Raw genomic sequence first — 16,022 nt, 5'->3', positions numbered from 1 at the left:
CCTCATCCTTCTAAATTCCAACGCGTACAGTCCCAGTCTACTCAACTTCTCCTCATAATCCAACCCCTTCAGCTCTGGGATTAACCTAGTGAATCTCCTCTGCACACCCTCCAGTGCCAGTATGTCCTTTCTCAAGTAAGGAGACCAAAACTGAACACAATACTCCAGGTGTGGCCTCACTAACACCTTATACAATTGCAACATAACCTCCCTAGTCTTAAACTCCATCCCTCTAGCAATGAAGGGACAAATTCCATTTGCCTTCTTAATCACCGTTTGCACCTGTAAACCACTTTCTGTGACTCATGCACTAGCACACCCAGGTCTCTCTGCACAGCGGCATGCTTTAATATTTTATCGTTTAAATAATAATCCCGTTTGCTGTTATTCCTTCCAAAATGGATAACCTCACATTTGTCAACATTGTATTCCATCTGCCAGACCCTAGCCCATTCACTTAACCTATCCAAATTCGTCTGCAGACTTCCAGTATCCTCTGCACTTTTCACTTTACCACTCATCTTAGTGTCATCTGCAAACTTGGACACATTGCCCTTGGTCCCCAACTCCAAATCATCTATGTAAATTGTGAACAATTGTGGGCCCAACACGGATCCCTGAGGGACACCACTAGCTACTGATTGCCAACCAGAGAAACACCCATTAATCCCCACTCTTTGCTTTCTATTAATTAACCAATCCTCTTCCATGCTACTACTTTACCCTTAATGCCATGCATCTTTATCTTATGCAGCAACCTTTTGTGTGGCACCTTGTCAAAGGCTTTCTGGAAATCCAGATATACCACATCCATTGGCTCCCCATTATCTACTGCACTGGTAATGTCCTCAAAAAATTCCACTAAATTAGTTAGGCACAACCTGCCCTTTATGAACCTGTTGCTCGATCTGGGTGAGTGTGCATTACACTCAATTTGGCTCTGTTCGTTCCTTAGCTCTAGAGGTCGCCAGGTATCATTAAGATACCGCCACAAGTTTTCAAGTTCAAGCTCAGACCAATAACTCCATACACCCAGTTAGTAAGTTCAAACAAGACACGTTATTATAATAGTTATCTACTAATTATGCATATAAAACTACAAGACTTGGCTAATCCTACCACTAACAGGCCAAATACTTATCCTGGATAAGGAACTGCCGGATCAGGGAACAACGGCCCCTAGCTTTGTCCTGGATCCGCAGGCTTTCCAGTCGGTGTGGACTAAAGGGGTCAGGAGTGTACTCTCGTAGCGTGCGTTGTTGTGACACTTACTTGATGGCAGCTGCTGGCCAGGCCTCTCCTCTCCGTGGGTCAAGTTCGAGAGCTGCTACAATGGGTGTTTTGTTGGGAGGTCCGGCTGAAAGAGAGAGCTGGGTCGGGGGTACTCTGCTTATACCTCTCCCAGGGTGTCGCGCCCACCTGGGCGGACCCTCTATACACTCGCAATCGATTGGGTCTCTTCCCAATCGATTGATTTGAATTTCCCCAATAACGGTGGCAGTCCCTCGATCACTGGTGGTTCTTGGGGCTTATTGTTTTGGACTTCTCTTGGCGCCGAGAAGTCTGGCCTTCTATTCACTGTAGCGATTTGAGTTAACTTGTTTCCATTGTACCTGGGAATCACCGGGTATCGCCTCATTAGTATGCTAACTTGTTTTCTTTCACAGTGCTGTCTGGTTTCTGCAGCAGTCATTATACACAAGTGCTTTTGCAAGTTGCTTGCTTTTGCAACATGTCCATTTTCCCTGCATTCTTTGTAATCTTCCATTTGTGTTGGGCAGTGGCCACCCCAGGTGGCTACAAACCCATGCTGCGTCTGCCCAATGGGACAATTTCTATCCAGATGCCTCGCTATTTCTTCCTTGATGATAGATTCCAGCATCTTCCCTACTACCGAAGTTAAGCTCACTGGCCTATAATTTCCTGTAATACCTATAATTGTTAGCATGTCCCTATTCTATTGATCAGTTTCAGCTCATATCATATTCAATAATAGCGAGAGACTATTATTTTGATGTGCCGGAGGAAGCGGATGAGTTTGTAAAGAAACATGGACTGGGAGTGAACTAATTTGTGAATTGTTTGGGGTGTTTGTATCTGTATTTATTGTGGATTTTTGTATTGTGTGTGAGGAAGTGTAGTTGTTGCTGTGCGATTTTTCTGGTCAAGTTTGTAGTTTGTATTTTTGCAGTTGTTTGTGGGATGGGTGTTGCTTTTCTTTTACCCTTTATCTTTTTATATTAAAGTTGGATGTGGGTGGCGGGGCTGGTTGTTGGTATGAGCATTTTTCTGATTTTACCCCGTGCAGGGGTGACCTTGATATCTGTAAAGTAAGTTAATGGGAGCGGAGGAACGGGGGTATCTGCAGCTCATTACTTTAGGGTTTTTACTTTTAAGTAATGAGCTTAAGATTTCTGTTCTTGGTTTATTTGGGGTTGAGGTGGGACGCGGGAAGTGTAGGGGCCTTTGTTCTCCTTTTGGCTGTTTGTTTGTTTATTGGGTTGTGGTGTGACTGGGATGCAGGGTGGGGAGGAGGGAGGGGGGCAGGAAAATGCTGACGGTCAAGAATTCTTTGTCTTTGTTCTGGTCTGATAGAGGGTTTGGCAGCCATCTTGGGTAGCCCTGGTATTGGCACTCTTTGAGTTGCAGTCAGATTATCTCACATGGTGGGTATGGCAGGCTGTAGAGCTGGAGTGGGGGTAGAAGGCACCCTATCCAGTTGATAACTTGGAATGCTAAACGGCCTGTAAAAAGCCACGGGTGTTTGCACACCTGAGAAGTTTGAAGGCTAATGTGGTGTTTTTACAGGAGACCTATTTGCAGATCAAGAACAAACAAGATTCCGGAAGGGTTGGGTGGGGCAGGTATACCATTCGGGTCTCGCTGGCAGGGCTTGGGGGGCTGCAGTATTGATCAAGAAGATGATATCTCTTTTAGCTGCTAAAATATTGGTGGATCTAGGTGGGAGGTATGTAATCGTTAGTGGGTACTGTAGTGATCCACAATTGAGTGTGTACAGAAGGGGCTGATGGGAAATGGAAATACCACCAGGGGGCAGCACGGGGACGTATAAGAGTGACGCCGAAGGCCCTCCCCCTCACTTTGACTGAAGAGATGGTGTGGAGAACAGGGACGGAAGTGAGCTCAGGGCTGCTAGTGTGGTCAGGCCTAGTTGCAGAGCATAGAGAAGTGTAACCTTTGCAAGTGTAGTTCTGTAAGTAAGAACTCACGCAATCATTTAAGTTGTGTAGCACAATAAATCTTCCTTCAACTACTAGACGACTTCTAGCATTCTTTCCAGTAACATAACATGGTACGAGAGTGGCTTATTTGAACAGCACTAGATAGATCAGGTTAGAGACCAGAATGAACCAACGCAACCAGCAAAAGCAACAGGCCGGCCGCCCGACTGTGGAAGACTTCGCAGCATTTTGATTCCAGACAACCTACTCAAGCGATGGATCGCACGCTACTTCCAGGGATGCTGAAAACTACCGGTAATTTAAATACCGGCAGCCCCACAAAGGCACCTAAACGAGCAGCACAGACCGCATGGCAGTAGAGAGGGAGAGAGAGAGGGATATCCCTTTACAAAAACAAATACAGAGCAACCACAAGAAACCCAACAAACAAATAAATTCAAGTCAAAGCTGCCAGCACTCAAGCCAGCGCACGCTCCCCTCCCCCACCCTCCCCTGGCTCCAGCAACAGCCCCACGTGGATGGCAAGGCGCCCGCAAGCAGCTCAGTTCATAGGAAAAAGACAGGCAGCGTACGGTTGAGGACGGAGAGAGAGAACACCCCTCCCCCTCACCAGTACCAGGAAGGACCCCTCAACCCCCAGTGCACATAAGCAGAGGGGCCACAACTGGTGAGCACCCAGCGCTAAGCCCAAAATAACAATATTCAACAAAAATAGAATCCTAACCACACAATCCCCCAATAGTGAAACACAACCAACATTAGTACAGACAGTACACATAATCAATTGGGCCACCGCCCTGCTGCTCTAACAGTTCCGGCATCCGGTTTCCAGACACCATTCAGCCCAAAGCTGCAAAAGCGAGTCTGTTCCTGTCTTGATACAATTCACACCTCTTTAACCTGGGATTACCCCTCTCTCTGGATCTGCAAAGACGTAATTACCTGCAAATGCTCGCATTCAAAGCATTGTCTTGCATCTTTGACTTTGTCTGTATATATGTTTCTGGGACCTATCTCTTCATTCACCTGAGGAAGGAGTGATTTGAGAAAGCTAGTGATTTGAAACAAACCTGTTGGACTTTAACCTGATGTTGTAAGACTTTTTACTAAGTAGAGCTGGCCAGTGTCGTACCAGCTAGAGGAATAAAGCAGTGGTGAAGTACTACTACTGCTGCTGCATATATAAAATTGTAAATCAAGTTATTTTCTTTGGACTCTACAAACCCGTGCTGGATTCTTCATGGCCCTCATAAAAGAAGTGTATCAGATTAATGCAGTTGGGTAAAACTCCGCTTCCGAATTTGTATCAAAAAAGAACAGGAGACAATGGACAACTCTGCTCTATACCCCTGTTCAATTGAAAGTAACCCAAATTGAGGGATGGTATCAGATTTTTTAAAAAGGTTTGCGTGTCAGTTGATTCTTCTGTTGTTGGATATGTTCAATCGTTCCTTGACCTGGGGGGTCACATTGGCGCAGGCATCGATTCTCCTGACCCTGAAGGATAAGAATCCTGCGGAGTGTGGGTTGTACTGACCCATTTAGTTGTTGAACGCTGCTGCTAAGTTATTGGCGAAGGTGTTGACAATGCATTTGGAGCCCTGTCGTCGGGTGGTTTCGGAGGAGTAGACTGGTTTTGTTAAGGGCCGGCAATTATCTCCCAACATACGGAGATTGCTAAATATCGCTCTTTCTCCATCCCCAGTGCCCGAGCCAGAGGTCATTCTTTCAATGGAAGCTGAAAAAGTGTTTACAAGCGTTCAGTGGGAGTATCTATTTGAAATTGTTGGAAGATTTGGCTTTGGACCAAAACTTACATAATGGATTCAGCTCCTGTACAAGGCCCCCACCACGAGTGGGTTACTTTCAATTAAACAGGGATACAGAGCAACGTTTTCCATTGTCTCCTTTTCTATTTACCTTGGCAATCGAGCCTCTGGGTCACTCCGTTGAGATTGTCTATTGTGGGGGGTGGGGGGCAGCATAGGGTGTCTTTATATGCGGATGATTTGCTTCTGTATATCATGGACCCATGTAGAGGAGATAATGAAGCTACTTAGGAGTTTTGGCTCCTCCTCGGGATATAAGCAGAATTTGGGCAAAAGTGCTGGTGTATCCATCAGGGAGGGGAGCTGACTTAGGAAGTTGCCGTTTTGCAAGGCCAGGCCAAACTTTTGTTATCTGAGAAACCAGGTGCCCCAGCATTGGGCCTTGCTCCACAAACCTAAAATTGCCAGTCTGAGAAATAGGGTCAAGGCCTACTTAAGAAGGTAGGATGTCCTCCCTCTGACCTTGGCAGGCAGGGTGCAGACAGAAAATGAACATCCTCATTAGTTTTTTGCTTTTTGGTTCAGTGCCGCCCAATCTTTCTCCCCAAATCTTTCTTCTATAGGGTCAAAAAGAATGGCATCCTCCTTCACTTGGGTGGGCAAGACCCCACAGATTGACACGACATTTCTACAGAGAGAGAGGCAGCTGGGTAGCTTGATGCTACCCAATTTACTTGTATTATTGGGCTGCAAATATTGAGGTGGTGCAGGGGTGGTTTGGAGATCCAGATTCTACATGGGGGTAGATGGAGACAGGATCATGTAGAGGTTTGAGACGGAGGGCCCTGGTCACTGCCCCACTTTCATTTTCCCTGCAAGATTCGTTATGAGCCATGGTGGTCACTTTGAGAATTTAGAGGCAGTTTAGCAGCATTTTAGGCTGTGCTCCATGTTAATGTTGTCCCCTATTTGCAGGAAGCATTTGTTTGTTCTGTTTGGGTTGGGCCCGCGTTCAGGGTTTGGGGAAGGGCAGGGTTGGAGTGGTTTGGGGATATATTTCTTGATGGGAGGTTTGCCAGTATGTAGGAGTTGTTGGAGAAGTTCCAGCTCCCGGGAACAAATAGGTACTTGCAGGTTCGTGACTTTTTGCGCAAGATGATTCCTTCATTTCCACTGGCACCACTGCCCTTGCCCTTGGGCAAGGTCCTGTCTGTGGCAGAGTTGGGTGAGCGGAGGATTTCTGAAATCCATGGCCGGATCCTGTCAACGGAGCAGGTATCAATGGAGGAAGTAATGAGGAAATGGGAGGGTGAAATGGGTCCGATTTTGATGGGAGTGTGTGGAGTGAGATTCTTTGCAGGGTCAACTCCACTTCCTCTTGTGCTGGGCTCAGCTTGATCCAGTTCAAGGTGGTGCAGAGGGCGCATTAACCAGGGTGCGGATGAGTGGGATCCCTCGGATGTGGAGGATAGGTGCAATTGCTGGGCTAGGGGACCATCGTTTCAGACGCACTTGGTCTTGCTCTAAATTTGCAAGCTTCTAGGTCTCCTTTTTCAGCAGCATGTTGGGGATTCTGGGTATTCAGCTTGAGCCGTGCCCATTGGCGGCTATTTTTGGTGTATCGGAATTGCCAGTGCTGCAGACGGGGAAAAAGACAGACGTCCTCGCCTTTGCCTCGTTAATAGTGTCAGGTGGATGTAGCTTTAAGAAATTAGTGTTTATCAAAGAGCTGCAGCGATGGCAGTGTGTGGGGAGAGCTGCGCTTTCTGTCTTTCACTTTCGTTTTTGAGCTGGCAGATGTAGTCTGTGTTTGGTTTAGTTTTCTGAGGTGGATAGCTGCATTCAAAGCAAGAAGCTGAATACTGATCTCTCTCTCTGCAAGCTAAGGAATGTCTCCAGATCATTGATGATTCAAAGTAATATCTGTTTCTGTAGAGAATTTAAACCTGTTGTCTTTATTTTAAAAGGGTTTACCTTGTGGATGTTGTTTCAAAAGTTATCAAAGGCTGTTTATAGAGTGCTGAATCTTTTGGGGGGGGGGGGGGGGTCAGGATTGGTAGTTGATAAACTGTTTACTGTGTGTTTGTAAAATGTTAACTGGATTCATAGAATAAACATTGTTTAGTTTTAAACATACTTTAGCTCTCTGTTGCATCACACCTGTAAAGTGGGCCCATGTGCTCCCCTTAACCAAAATCTATTAAAGTTGTGGGTCAGGTGAACTCCATGTTATACTTTGGTGTTCTCTAAACCCTGGCCCATAATAAATTGGGGGCTCGTCCTGGATAAAAGTCTATATTTTGTGATTAGGTTGGCTTAGTGGACTTAAAGACAGCGAAGGGTGAGCTTAATTGTGTTTGCTTTTCAGGTGTGGTGTACCATGATGTGTTAGGCAGGTTGATTCAATGTGGACTGCACTCGATGCAGGGAAGTTAGAAACAGACGTCTAACACTGGAGAAGATCCAACACTGTTTTATTCAACTATAGAACTGCTGTACATATTCAGCCGTGGGTCGACACTATACTGATCTGACTGGTGACCTTGTAGTAGCCTGACCAGACTTACTAGCTACCGCATAGTGTTTGCACTTGCTAGCTCGTGGACTCGGACTGTCCCAGTAGCTGGGTCCCGAGAGAGCGGGAAACCTAGTGCCCTCTGGCTTTATAGTGGTAGTGTCCTGTCTGGTGATTGGCTGTACTGTGTTGTATGCTTACTGGTCATCCTATATGTCAATCACTGCCTGTCTGCATCTCATTATATACATGAGTGGATATTATGACATACCAGTTTAAGTAGGGAGTGTGTTGTGGACAATAGCTCTTTCAGAGGCTCGGAAGTTTTTTGGGGGTGGATAAGGTCACACATAGTACCTTACGAACAGAGACTAAAAAAAGGCTTTTAGATTTGGCAAAAACATTGCAGTTAGCGTTACCTGACAGCACACGAAAAGAGGTACTTATTGCGCTAGCTGAGCATTTAAAATTACCCGAGATAAAGTCTGACTAAGTAGAAATGGCAAAATATCCAGTGACAAATCAAGCAACTTAAAGCAGCTTGAATACGAAATGAGAGAAAAAGAGAGAGAAAGGGAGATACAGACCAGGGAAAAATAAAAGGTGAAGAAAGAAACAAAGAAAGAATAGCCCCTGCAGAACAAAAAGAAAAAGAGAGAGAGTTTGAACTTCAGAAAGTGGCCATGAAACATGGCAGTCAGTTAAAATTGGCGGATGTAAAGGGAAACGTACAGTTGGAGGATAGTGATGAGGATAAAGAGAAAGAGCGTCATAGGCGAAGGCTTGGTGGGGATCTATTTAAATATGTCCAAGCATTGCCAAGATTTGACAGGAAGTAGGTAGAAGCCTTTTTTATTTCATTTGAGAAGGCGAGTTCTGCTCAGTTGGAGTTCTCCAACGCCACCAATCACCTCAGCCTGGCTGAGAGATCTGATAGAATTTTAGTATCTTGACAAGGTTAAACATACTATGGGGGGGGTGGGGGAGGTTGGTGAAAGGGTTTACTTGTGGTAACAGCCTTTTGTCTTCTTCAGGGAACTAGTCACCTTCAGTTGCTGGGTGTGGGTGGTGGAAGTTGGTTTTGTTAAGTTTTGTTTGTTTATGGAGGGGTAGGGGTGTTTGTGGGTGGGGGGTGTATTTTGCAGTAGTGTTTGTTGTAGGTCATTGTTTTGTTTTACCTTGTTATAATGAAAAACCTTTCTGAATAAAAATAAATGGTCCAATTTCCTCTCAAAAACCCACAATTAACTCTGCTTCCGCCGATGGTGTCCCTTGGTTTTCAACCCTTCTTAGTGACAGAAAAAATAGCTTTAGCCTTCCAAATGCTAAGAATGGTGCACACAATTTGTTCTTGTCCTACTGCAACGTGCAAAAAATCAGCAAATAGAAAGTGGGAAGACATTCCCATACATCTACTGGTGCAAAAGACACAGAAACCCCGAAATGAAGCATATATATTGTTTCTTCACGTGGACTATTTTCATGTCTCTTCTGCCGACAACATGAAAAATTCTTGTGAAAATTAGTGACGCAAGTAATTTTTCTGTGCATGCAAGGGCATGACTGAAGATATGGCATTAATTGTGCAGAGACCAAAATGCCGTTGCATGTAAAATTGCAGATAGAAGGAGTTGGATAAAAAACATGTCTACAGACTTGTCAGTCAAATTTCCCAGGGCAACCAGCCCAAATGATCAGACAATTTATTCATATGTCAGGAGCTGTGTTTTGCCTTGTGCATGGACAATTTGATTATGTCTTAGTGACTGGTAGTTTGATGATGCACAGAGGGAAATTCACGTTGAGCGCATTGCCAGTTCCACTCAAAACTGCTGTCTCCTCAAACGTTTGTGCAGTAATTCAAAAAGTCGCTCAGCCAGAAAACATCCTGCAATCCTTGCTTCAGGTTATAAAGTGACTGCACAGAACCACTTGCAATCTTGAAACTATATCCTACGGCATACTTGGAACAGAATGTATAATTATAGGTTAGTCAAGGTTCTGAGAATAAATGTTTTATGATTGCTAGGATTTGGTTCCACTGATCTATGAGGAACATGTTGTTGTATATGCGTGATGGCCTGGAGATCCCAAATCTCCATATTTCCATCACTTGCAGACTAATTTCATCATCTCAGTAATGTTATTCAATTCAGTTATAATGTAAATTAGCTGAGATCAATACAAATAATTTCATTACAATTAAGTCCCCAAGAACTGAGTTTCACTGTTATGTGCTTGCATTTAATAATAATAGAAAAGCAATTCATTTAAAAAAAACTATTTTCTCCAGGAATTTAAATAAAAGATACAATGTGCATTTATAATAAAGTTGAGTGGTGGGGCGAGAGGCCCCTCGGTGACAGGCACTAGGGGGACCAGTAGTGCAGTCCGGAGGCAGAGTGTTGTTGGGAACCGCCGGGGGTGGGACCAGGATTGGGACGGGGGAGGGTGACATCGGAGGAGGGGCTGCAGTGCAGGCTAGGGGTATCGTGTCCCCGGTGGGCCTGGTTGGGCACGGGAGTACTCACCATATCAACACGTCTGCCCTTTACCCCCTGCAGAAAATGGACTTTGGAGTCCTGCCAAGAATAGTTGGTTTTGTGAGCGCCACGACGAATCCAGCACAAGTTGTAGAATAGAAAGAAATAACATTTATTTACAATAACATATATATATATTATATATACAACAGCAGCAGTACTCCCTTGCTGCTCACTCCTCTCCAGCTGATTCCATACTGGCCAGCTCTATTTATGCAGGGAATCTGCTAATGATTTCTCTGCCCCCCTCATTGGGGAATCTCATACTCCCTAAGGATTGTGGGATTGCCATTAGTCCCCAGCCAGTGGTAAGCAGGCATATTATAACATCCCTCCCCCCACAAAGTCCAAGGAATCCACTGAAGACCCTGGCGAAGGAGGGCGTTGGACTCGTTTTGCCACAGGCCGGACACCATTTGCACGAGGCGTTGGATCGGGCGGCGTGTAACGAGACGGAGAAAGGTGCTTCCGTGATGAACGGCGTAACGGCTGTACATCCACAGTCCGTGGGCCCGAGAACTCCCCCTCTGAGGCGTCCTGTGTCTCCATCTCGGAGTCGGAGTCCACTGTCTCCGTCATCTCGGCGTCCCTATCTCCACGCATTTCTGCAATGACCTGCGCAGGCTTTGAGTGTGGCACCAAAGGAAGATTGTGAGGAATACTCTCCACTGTGTCTGGTCTCTGTGACTGTAGAAGTGAGCTCCGGTGTTGGGGAATCTTTGGAAGAAATGGTCTTCTGGGCCGAACGTGGTCTACATGCTTGCGCTGGAGATGACCCTGGGCTTGCACCTGGTAGGAGATAGGCCCCATTCAGCAAAAGATAACGCCAGGGTCCCACTGAGCATCACCGGCAAAATTTTGAATGAACACTTGGTCACCGAACTGCCGAATCGGCCGATGCCGAGAAAGGCCATGTCCCTGCCGATCTTGTGTGCGGCGTACTTTTGCGCCATTTTCCGGGAAAACCATGCTAAGGCGGGTGCGAAGTCTCCAGCCCACTAGGAGTTTCACAGGAGCTACCCCAGTCACCGCATGTGGACTGGTCTTGTATGAAAACAAAAAACAAGCCAGTCTCGTGTCAATCGACCCGGAAGACTGCTTCTTTAGCCCCGTTTGAATGTCTGCACTGCACGCTCCGCCAACCCATTGGAAGCCGGGTAGTATGGAACGGTGTGGATTTGGCGCATGCCGTTCATCTTCATGAACCTCGCAAATTCCTCACTTGTGAACGGAGTGCCGTTGTCCGTGACCAGCACCTCGGGGAGGTCATGCGTACTGAAAGACAAACGCAACGTCTCGATTGTTGCGCAGGACGTTGTCTTATTCATCTTATTCATCTTTAACCATTTCGACTGGGCATCGATTAATGGATCCTTGAAAAGGGCCGGCGAAATCCACATGCAAGCGCACCCAAGGCCGCCCTGGCCATTCCCAGTGATGTAGGGGCGCGGCCGGCGGAAGCTTCTGATGCTCCTGGCAAATGGAGCAGTTTTGGGCCACGTTCTCAATGTCGGTGTCGAGGCCTGGCCACCAGACATAACTCCGGGCCAACATTTTCATTTTGGTCATACCCGGATGTCCATCGTGCAAGTCCCTCAGTATCAGCTCCTGTCCTTTTTCTGGGCCAATCACACGCATCCCCCACAAGAGGATACTGTCTTCCACGCTAAATTCTGACAGCTTGGAGGAAAATGCCCGCAACTCGCCTGGGAGCTGTCTATGTTGCCTACCATAAAGGACTATGTGCCGAACCTTTGACAGGACTGGCTCCATCTAGGTCCACTCACGGATCTGTGATGCCGTGACAGGCAAGGAGTCCATAATACGTAGGGTTGCAACAACCTCACCGATCGTGGAGGTCGACATGGGGCCGGTCGACAAAGGCAATCGGCTCAGTGTGTCAGAATTCGCTATCTGGGTCCCTGGTTTATGCTCCAGAGAATACTCATACATAGTGTAATACTCGTGCGGCGAGCAACAAAGCCCAGCGCTGGATCCGTGCGGAAGCAATGGGCGGTATTGGCTAATCCTTTCGGAAAAGTCCCAGCAGAGGCTTATGATCAGTCACGATAGTGAAGTGGTGGCCATACACATACTGGTGGAAGCGTTTCACCGCAAAGACCACCGCCAGGCTCGCCTTCTCGATCTGTGCATACTCCTTTTCCGCTGCACTCAATTTGCGGGAGGTGAAAGCTATCGGCCGCTCGGCCCCATTCTCTATCTTGGGGGACAGGACGACCCCAATACATTACGGGGATGCATCACACGTGATGAATAAATGCTTTCCAGGATCATAGTGGGTTAGTAACCCAGACAATGCCAATTGTTGTTTTACCTGTCGGAAAGTGGTTTCTTGCGGCTGACCCCAAACCCAGGTGTGATTCTTCTTTAGCAGAAGGTGCAATGGGGCCAGCGTAGTTGCCAGATTGGGGAGGAACTCCCCATAATAGTTTACGAGGCCGAGAAAAGAATGAAGACACGAAGTGTCAGTCGGGGCAGGGGCCTGTTGAATTGCGCGCACCTTCTCTGCGACGGGGTGCACAGTGGATAGCACTGTGACTTCACAGCGGCAGGATCCCAGGTTCGATTCCCCGCTGGGTCACTGTCTGTATGGAGTCTGCACATTCTCCCCGTGTCTGCGTGGGTTTCCTCCGTGTGCACCGGTTTCCTCCCACAGTCCTAAGATGTGCAGGTTAGGTGGATTGGCCATGATAAATTGCCCTTTGTGACCAAAAAGGTTAGGAGGGGTTATTGGGTTGTGGGGATAGGGTGGAAGTGAGGGCTTAAGTGGGTTGGTGCAGACTCGATGGGCCGAATGGCCTCCTTCTGCATTGTATGTTCTATGTTCAAACCTTCACGGTCCACCCGATAACCCAGGTAGACTACTTCCTTTGCCTGAAAGACGCACTTTGTACAATGTAAACAGACTAAAGCCTCTGAAAAGCGTCTAAGGACAGCCTCCAAATTTTCTTGCTCCAATGTCCCTGTAAACGTCATCTAAGTAGTCAACTACACATGGTAAACTTCTCAAGACGCCCTCCATGACGCGTTGTAAAATAGCACAGCAGAGGATACCTCAAAGGGCAACTGTGTATATTCATACAGGCCCCGGTGTGTATTAATAGTTACATATGGCTGGAGGCAGGGGCCAGCTCCAACTGTGGGTAGGCATGACTCATATCTAATTTTGTGAACGAGAGTCCGCCTGCAAGCTTCGTGTAGAGATTTTCTATGCGATGCATTGGATATCGGTTGAGCTGGGAAGCCATATTCACTGTAAGTTTATAGTCGCCACACAAGCGAACTGTAGCAACTCGCTTCATTACAGGTACAATTGGCGCTGCCCAGTCAGCGAAATGGACGGGCCTGATAATACCCAAGAACTCCCCTTCTACCTTACCGAGCAAGGCGTAAGGCACCAGGCGCGCCTGGATATAGCGCGGCGTGGCTCCTGGTTCGACTTGGATACGGGCTATGGCACCTTTTATTTTCACCAAACCGGGCTGGAATACATCTGGGTACTGTCCTAGTACCTTCGCCAACCCTCCAGAATCTGTTTGGAGGATGACCAGTGAGCCTTACTTCTGTTGTGGGAAAAGTCTTGGAAAGGTTTATAAGAGATAGGATGTATAATCATCTGGAAAGGAATAATTTGATTAGAGATAGTCAACACGGTTTTGTGAAGGGTAGGTCGTGCCTCACAAACCTCATTGAGTTCTTCGAGAAGGTGACCAAACAGGTGGATGAGGATAAAGCAGTTGATATGGTGTATATGGATTTCAGTAAAGCGTTTGATAAGGTTCCCGCGGTAGGCTATTGCAGAAAATACAGAGGCATGGGATTCAGGATGATTTAGCAGTTTGGATCAGAAATTGGCTAGCTGATAGAAGACAAAGGGTGGTGGTTGATGGGAAATGTTCTGACTGGTGTCCAGTTACTAGTGGTGTACCACAAGGATCTGTTTTGGGGCCACTGCTGTTTGTCATTTTATAAATGACCTGGAGCAGGGCGTAGAAGGATGGGTGAGTAAATTTGCAGATGACACTAAAGTCGGTGGAGTTGTGGACAATGCAGAAGGATGTTACAAGTTACAGAGGGACATAGATAAGCTGCAGAGCTGGGCTGACAGGTGGCAAATGGAGTTTAATGCAGAAAAGTGTGAGGTGATTCAATTTGGAAGGGATAACAGGAAGACAGAGTACTGGGCTAATGGTAAGATTCTTGGTAGTGTGGACGAGCAGAGAGATCTCGGTGTCCATGTCCATAGATCCCTGAAAGTTCCCACCCAGGTTGAGAGAGTTGTTAAGAAGGGGTACAGTGTGTTAGCTTTTATTGGTAGAGGAATTGAGTTTCGGAGCCATGAGATCATGTTGCAGTTGAACAAAACTCTGGTGCGGCCGCATTTGGAGTATTGCGTGCAGTTCTGGTGGCCACATTATAGGAAGGATGTGAAGCATTGGAAAGGGTACAGAGGAGATTTACAAGGATGTTGCCTGGTATGGAGGGAAGATCATATGAGGAAAGGCTGAAGGACTTGAGGCTGTTTTCGTTAGAGAGAAGGTTAAGAGGTGACTTAATTGCATTCAAATGGTCATTGGATAGGCATATGGACGATAAGGGAATAGTGTAGAGGGACTTTAGAAGGGTTTCCAGGACGGCGCAACATCGAGGGCCGAAGGGCCTGTACTGCGCTGTAATGTTCTATGTTCTATGATGCACTGCCACTGCAGCCACAAATGGCGCAACCAGTCCCGACCCCACAGGCTGGGCCCATGGCCGCGCACCACGATAAGTGGGAAATGCCCCTCCTGGAGTGATGGCATCTGACAGGACATGATGACAGGAGTCATCATAGTTCCTGCAATGTCCAATGGTTCCCCCATGTAGGTGGCCAACCTGGCCTGTGTGTCGGTTAATGTAAGGGTCTGTATACCCTGCTTGATGCGGTCAAATGTCCTCTGGGCGATCATAGAGACCGCTGCGCCAGTGTCCAACTCCATCTCAAGCCGGTGACCACTGAGCCGTACTGTCACCTTAATGGGGGCCACACGGGGAGCTGCCACACAATGCAGCTGGAGGCAGTAGTCCTCCATGCCCACGTCCTCGGGAGTTGTCGCCACAGGTTCATCCAAATGGAAGGTACGGCCCCTGGTCTGGCCTCAGTTTCTGTCGGAATGACGGGGCCTCTGGGGCCCCCAGGACTGGTGTCCGCGACGAGGTCGGCGCCCACAAGTCCGACACTGACATGGCTCCTCATCCATCGGTTCTGAAGAAGGCTCCTTTCGGGGATGAACATCCGGTGGCCACTGGCGTCGATCCTGACGCCACCCTGCCCAAGGTACCGCAGGGGTGCGGGGAAGACGCTTTTGGACGGAAGCGGTTGCATCCCCAAGGCGTGCACCTCCATTCCCTGTAGCTCCTGCACTCCCCGTTCTGCACTCTCTCGGGACAATACTATTTGGATGGCCTGTTGAAAAGTCAATGTTGGCTCGGCTAACAACTTTCTCTCAGTGGCCGCATTGTTAATACCGCAAACCAAACGGTCGCGTAACATTTCTGACAAGGTCTCACCATAGTCACAGTACTCCGCAATCCTGCGTGGCCTGGATATAATCTCTGCAAGGGATTCTCCATGGGTCCTCTCAGCAGTATTAAACCGGTAACGCTGGACTATCGTGGACGGGGTTGGCCCACTGAGGTCACAAGTTCATCAAACATCTTGGTGTCCGGTGCAGCTGGGTACGTAAGGCTCCTAATCACCCCAAACATATACGGGCCACAGGCGGTGAACAAAATGACCACTTGCCACTCATTTCGGTGATGTTGTTTGCCCGGAAATAGTAATGCATCCGTTGTGCGTACTGGTTCCAACTTTCCAGTGCAGCATCAAAGACATCCAACGTCAGGGCAGCACGGTGGCCAAGTGGTTAGCATAACCGCCTCACGGCGCTGAGGTCCCAGGTTCGATCCCGGCTCTGGGTCACTGTCTGTG

At 47.5% G+C, this 16,022-nt stretch overlaps 1 protein-coding gene across 1 annotated transcript in view; it reads left to right on the top strand.

Moving 5' to 3' along the window:
* Positions 1–16,022, top strand: part of LOC119971294 (multidrug resistance-associated protein 9-like) — a 331,741-nt gene that overhangs the window by 63,141 nt on the left and 252,578 nt on the right. The window contains exon 11 of the mRNA XM_038806659.1: positions 6,225–6,247. Within this exon, the coding sequence (XP_038662587.1) occupies positions 6,225–6,247 (23 nt within the window). The remainder of the gene's footprint in view (positions 1–6,224; positions 6,248–16,022) is intronic.

Source organism: Scyliorhinus canicula, chromosome 9, assembly GCF_902713615.1.
Source record: "Scyliorhinus canicula chromosome 9, sScyCan1.1, whole genome shotgun sequence".
NCBI classification, from domain to species: Eukaryota; Metazoa; Chordata; class Chondrichthyes; order Carcharhiniformes; family Scyliorhinidae; genus Scyliorhinus; species Scyliorhinus canicula.
This window is presented reverse-complemented; position numbering and strand designations above follow the sequence as displayed.